We start from the raw sequence: 6,078 nt of genomic DNA on the forward strand, positions 1-6,078 counted from the left end.
ACAGAGACACGTACTTATACACACATATGTATACACACAGAGACACATGTACTTATGCACACCTATGTATACATACGCAGACACACGTACTTATACACACATGTATACACACACAGAAACATGTACTTATACACACATGTATACAGAGACACGTACTTATACACACATGTATACAGAGACACATGTACTTATACACACATATGTATACACACACAGAGAAACGTACTTATGTATACACACACAGAGAAGCATGTACTTATACAGACACACACATGTACACACTTATATACCCACATAGACACACACACAGAGACACGCACTGACGCACAGGCGCACAGGCGTGTCCCCCTGCGGCTCCCCCGAGCCACCGCACCTCCTCTGCCGCTGGCCCCAGTGTGGGCTGTGTAGTGTGGGTTGTCTTTCATGCGGGTCTGGTGTTTCTCCAGATCATCAAGAATGCGCTTTGGAAGTGGCTGTCAGCTCTACAAAGAGCCAGTGCTCTGGTCTCCGTGTGTATTGTGAGTGTCTGGTCAGGAGGGGAGGCTGGGCCGACGGGAGAGCCGTCCGTTGTGAGCTGACTCCTGAGGGTGGAGAGGCAGCTGGGAGGCTTGGCTTTGGAGACACGGCATCCGGGAGACGCCAGAGGTGGGCCTTCAGGGGCGAGTGCAGTCTGGGGTCCTTGACGCTGTCCCCCCAGGGAGGCAGGGCGCCCTCTGAGCACTCCTTGCCCAGCCCAGTGGGGCCTTTGGGGTTGTTCTCCAGGTAGCTGCTTCAGATGATCTGCGTCGATTTATTAATTGCTGTGACATTTCCAGCTGAAGGTTGGCAGGGACACGGCTGAGCTGTAACTTGGAACAGTTATATTTTACTTTGTACATATGCAGCTAGCCAGAAAGAATAACATTCCTCTACGTAGCTAAAAGTGTTGGACACCTTGTCTAACTAGACAGAATAGGAAAAGTTGCTCAATTAGACTCTGAAGGTCCACAAGTGGTCAGTACCCCTGTGGCAGGGTGCCCCAGACCAGAGCCCAGTGCCCAGCTCCTGGGTGCTGCTGTGCCCAGCGGGACTGGGGACAGGTTGGTTGTCAAATGAAGGATGTGCTTATAGAGTTGTCCCTCAGGATCTGCAAGGCATTGGATCCAGAGCCCCCACCCCCAGGACACCAGAAGGCGAGACTGGTGGATGCGCAGGCCTCTGTAACAGAGCACATCCTCCCACATACACAACATTGTTTCTAGGCGACTGATCACACCTAAAACAATGTAAATAAACCAGGTGTAGGTTGTTGCAAATATGCTCTGAATGCTTTGTCCGCGGTTGTCAGTGTGCAGCGGACTCAAGCTGTGCTTTTTAGAACTACCTGGAATTTTTCCCCATAGTACTTTATGTCCGAGGCCGGTTGAATTCATGCATGTGGAACCTGGAGACCGCAAAGGGCTGAATGTTGGGTGGAAAAGGACCAAACATCCGGTGACATCAGCTCGGGACTCGAAGACGGGGCTCTGCTCAGCCGCACTGTCTCTGGCTGCTAACAGCACAGGCCCGCCCCAGCACCAGGGCTCGGGGTCCTGGGCGGAAGCTGAGCCTCGGGGCTCGGGAGTGGGCTTGAGGGATGAGAGGCACAGCGTACTGCAGGAGGGGGTGTCCAGAGTGTGACACGGCGCTGGTGTTGCAGGTCCTCGGTGCTCATTGAGGACAAGGCTCTGGACACGCTGGCCCATCTGAGCGACGGGGATGCGCGGGCCGGGCTGAACGGGCTGCAGCTGGCCGTGCTGGCTCGGCTGAGCGCCCGGAAGACCTTTGGGAAGAAGGGTGGGCAGAGCTACCCCCCGAGCCGCGTGCTGGTCACAGAGAGCGACGTGAAGGAGGGCCTGCAACGCTCACACATCCTGTACGACCGGGCAGGTGAGTGAGCACCCGGCCCCCACGCAGCTCCGCCCAGAGCCTCCCGGCACAGCTCTGCTTCCTGACTAGGGGGGCTGACAGCTGGTGTGGAATTGTGGGAACTCAGGTGTGTGTTTAGTTTAAGTAACTTGGTTCAATTGGAGTTCTTTAATGAGAGTTAAAATCCTTAATTCCCTTGTGGCTCAGCTGGCAAAGAATCTGCCAGCAATGGGGGAGACCTGGTTTGATCCCTGGTTTGGGAAGATCCCCTGGAGAAGGGAAAGGCTCCCCACTCCAGTACTCTGGCCTGGAGAATCCCATGGACTGTATAGTCCAAGGGGTCGCGGAGAGTTGGACACGACTGAGCGACTTTCACTTTAATTCCTAAAGGCACAATTAAAAATTAAGTTTACGTAGAAATTGGTGCTTTTATTCTGTGCTAGTTTTCTTTAAATGAATTTTTCCATGTGCGTTTATCTGTTTTCATAAAACCATACTTAGAGATACCAAACCTGACGCCAGCTCCTGTTAAATCCCTGAGCTGGAATATCAACATCATAAGCACAGCACTCTGTGTCTTTACAAAAGACATGGGCGATGAAGAGTCGCCTGTAGACGAGGGTGTGTGTGACTCTGGGCCGTCGTGCTGGAGTCGGATTTCCACCCCTTTAGAAGGAAGTGGGGTCTCCAGCGTGCTGCCTTCATCGTGGACCCGGTGAAGCGTGAGACCGAGGCCCTTTGCAGCGGGCGGGGCTCAGCCCCGCGTCCCACGGGCAGCGGCGGCACAAGCCCCTCCGCGGGGCCGGGTGAGGGAGGTGTCAGAGCTCGCAGTGCTCAGGCCCTCCCGGGTCCCTCGCTGGCTCGGGCTGCTGGCTCGGGCTTCCCTGAGGCCAGCCGGGGAGAGGCCTGCGGCGCGGCGGGCGCGGGGCTGAGTGGGGCTCTGCGCGCAGGGGAGGAACACTACAACTGCATCTCGGCGCTGCACAAGTCCATGCGGGGCTCCGACTCCAGCGCCGCGCTCTACTGGCTGGGCCGCATGCTGGAGGGCGGTGAGGACCCGCTCTACGTGGCCCGGCGGCTCGTGAGGTTCGCCAGCGAGGACGTGGGTGAGTGACGGGCGGGGGCGGGCCTGGGGCGGGGTGGGGGGGTGCTGGGCGTGTCTCCGGGGCGGGGCCCCGGAAGTGTCCTGGGCGGGGCCTCGGGAGTGTTCTGGGCGGGGGCTGGGTGGAGGGGGCGGGGCGGGGCCTGGGTGGAACCGGGGCGGGGCCTCGGGAGTGTCTGGGGCAGACGAAGGGTGGACTCGGTGGAGGCCGTCGTCTGTTTCTGGGCGTCTGGCTGTCACAGTCATGGGTCACCGCGTCCTTCGGTAGTAACCCCAGAGGGGTGCAGACCACTTGCTCTGCTCACGCAGGCCACCTTCACAGCTCGTGCCTGTGTCGCCGTGGGGTCCGTGGGACCCCCTGTCGAGGCCGTGTCAGCAGCAGTTGCCCACGTGGTGTCCCCGCATCGCACTTGGGCGATTCTTGCGGCATTCACACTTTCATCTCTGTCCTGTTTTTGTTTGGAGGTCTGTGACAAGTCCTCTCTGATGTCACCACTGCAGAGAGACTGGCTCCCTCAAGGCTTGGGTGACGGTTAGCAGGTTGAGCAGTGAAGTGTTTTAGACACGACAGTGTACTGTTAACATAAGCTCTGTGCACGCTGGGGAACCAGAACATCCGTGCAGCTTGCTTTGTCACGGTTTTCACTTTATCTCGGTTTTCGTGTTACTGCAATAGTCCAGAACCAAGCCCACAGTCTCACCCAGGTGCCTGTGTTGAAATAAAAGCAGCATTTTAATTTTGCCTTGGAGTCAGGTGTTCTGGTTTCCATCAGAGCTCCCGAGCTGTTAATGGAAAGGGAGGGCTCCAGGCCCCTTTAAGGAGGTCCCAGAGCCTTAGCTGTCTGTGGCGTCAGCAGTGCCCTGCTCTCAGCGTGTCCGTCCCCTGCCTGTCTCCGTGGCCTCTGCTCTTTACGGGTGCTGTACGTGGTCTCCTGGTTTTCCTACTGGATACAGAGCTTTTATCTCCAAGGAAACAACAGTTCTTAAGCCTGCACAGTAACCACGCTGTGCACACCTCTGGAGTCAGCTAAGATCAGCTTTTGCTGAATGATTCCTCCGTTAGGGTATGCAGGCGGTGGTGGGTCGGCACAGGGGTGTGCAGTGGGACTTAACTCGCCCTGTTCGTGTGTGTGGCAGGCCTGGCTGACCCGTCTGCGTTGACACAGGCTGTCGCCACCTACCAAGGCTGTCACTCCATAGGCATGCCCGAGTGCGAGGTAAGGCCCCTGCCCTGTGCCGTCGCCTTGGGTAGCACCTCTCTGGGCCTGGACCTCTGGGAGCCTGGACCACGGAGGAGGCTGCCTGGCTCTCTGACCCCCATCTAGAAGCTTAGACGCTGGGGGGAAGGGACCTCGGTGTCAGCAGGGTCTGGTGTGGGCTCCTCGGAGGTGCTCAGGGTTTCCTAGAGGCAAGAACCTCAGAGGAGCTGAACAGGATGTCTCTGCAAGTTCACCCACAGACAGAGCAGCTCCTGCTTAGCTTTACATGGTGGGGTTTCAAAAAGAATTTCATGTGATAAAAACTCCTTTCAGTTTTAAAAGAAAACCACCGGTCTGGTTTAGCCTTGCCTCGGGGAGGGACGCCTCCTCCCCGTCGTGGTTTGTCCAGACTGTGGGCCCCATGGGACGTCAGCGCGGCAGGGGGGGCTCCCAGAGTTAACCCTGGGCGGCGCCCCACAACCCCGCACAGGTGCTCCTGGCCCAGTGTGTGGTCTACCTGGCGCGAGCCCCGAAGTCGATCGAGGTGTACAGCGCCTACAACAACGTCAAGGCCTGCCTGCGGGGCCACCAGGGCCCGCTGCCCCCCGTGCCCCTGCACCTGCGCAACGCGCCCACCAGGCTGATGAAGGACCTGGGCTACGGCCAGGGCTACAAGTACAACCCCGCCTACAGCGAGCCGGTGGAGCAGGAGTACTTGCCGCAGGAGCTGCGGGGCGTGGACTTCTTCAAGCAGCGGCGGTGCTGACGGAGGCGGCCTACCGGCCGGGGGCTGGCAGAGGCTGCCCCGGGCCCGCCCTCTGTGCCGGCGACGGAGCGTTCGGAGACGGGGGCGCAGCCACTGCGGCTGCGCGTGTGACGTGGCGTTGTGTTCGTTTGCACCCTGTGCGACGTGATGCTCGTGAAACGTTCTGGCAGCTTCGTGCAATGGATTCACGTTATAAGGAGGTATCTATTTTGTCATAGTATTTAAGTCATAATGTCATTTCAAAATTGAGTTCTGTAGGTTTCTTTTCCTTTAAAAAATGTTTATTCTGGGTAGTTTCAATTGATTAAAAAAATGTAATTGTGGTTTAATACTGCATAGTGTTTTGGGTATTTTTTTTTTATGCAAAGGTCTTATGAGCCAATAAAACTATTTCGAAGTACTCTTCAATTCTTGCCTGTTTTCCACCTGGGATCCGAGGTTCCAACAACATGTCAGTTACATTTTGATGGGTAAACACGGGAAGAAAAATGACCCTAGGTAGCAGAGTTCGGAAGTCTGTGTATCGGTGAAAATCAGCTTTAAAGATTCTGAAGGATTTTGAAACATCGTCGTGATTAAGTACGGTTAATCTTCAGTTCCAGAGTTGGCTGGTTCCCGTTTCTTTGAGGCCAGTTCTCGGAATTGTGGCACCTTAGGTCATGGCTACAATCTGATCGTCACGCAGCTGACGCCACCTGGCAGAGGTTTCGGCTCAGGATATGGTCCCAATTATCTGTGGCCCTGGAGAAGAAACTCAAGGTCCCTGACTCTGCTTTCGACTAACCTGCCACTGTGTGCTCTCCCTCGACTGTTTGCCTTTGCTTCTGCTTTTTCTCACCTCTCTGACGAGACTTGCCCTTCAGCTGAAGCTTTTCTGCAGACAGAGCAGGTGGCGGCACCTGGGAAAGGACCACAGGGTCCTGCTCTGCCTCACTGACTTCTCAAGCTCCCTCCCGCTGTTGGGCACCCCTCTCCTCCGGGAGGACCCCACCGGCTTGTCTGTTGGTGGTCTGCCCTGTGGGGGGACCCTTCCCATCCTGGACGCCGTTGCTTCATCCGTGCATCATGTCTGACCTCGGGATCCTGTGCTCGACCTGGTCACGTGAGGCACATCCTGCGGTCAC

At 56.6% G+C, this 6,078-nt stretch overlaps 1 protein-coding gene across 1 annotated transcript in view; it reads left to right on the forward strand.

The window, feature by feature from the left end:
- The window catches only part of WRNIP1 (WRN helicase interacting protein 1), a 12,266-nt gene extending 6,911 nt beyond the window's left edge, over positions 1-5,355 (forward strand). Inside the window, exons 6-9 of the mRNA XM_040249875.1 lie at positions 1,679-1,908; positions 2,838-2,993; positions 4,127-4,206; positions 4,679-5,355. Of these exons, the coding sequence (XP_040105809.1) occupies positions 1,679-1,908; positions 2,838-2,993; positions 4,127-4,206; positions 4,679-4,954 (742 nt within the window). The 3' untranslated portion in view covers positions 4,955-5,355. The remainder of the gene's footprint in view (positions 1-1,678; positions 1,909-2,837; positions 2,994-4,126; positions 4,207-4,678) is intronic.
- The last annotated feature ends 723 nt before the right edge of the window (positions 5,356-6,078 follow it).

The sequence above is a fragment of the Oryx dammah genome, unplaced genomic scaffold, assembly GCF_014754425.2.
Source record: "Oryx dammah isolate SB20612 unplaced genomic scaffold, SCBI_Odam_1.1 HiC_scaffold_11, whole genome shotgun sequence".
NCBI lineage: Eukaryota > Metazoa > Chordata > Mammalia > Artiodactyla > Bovidae > Oryx > Oryx dammah.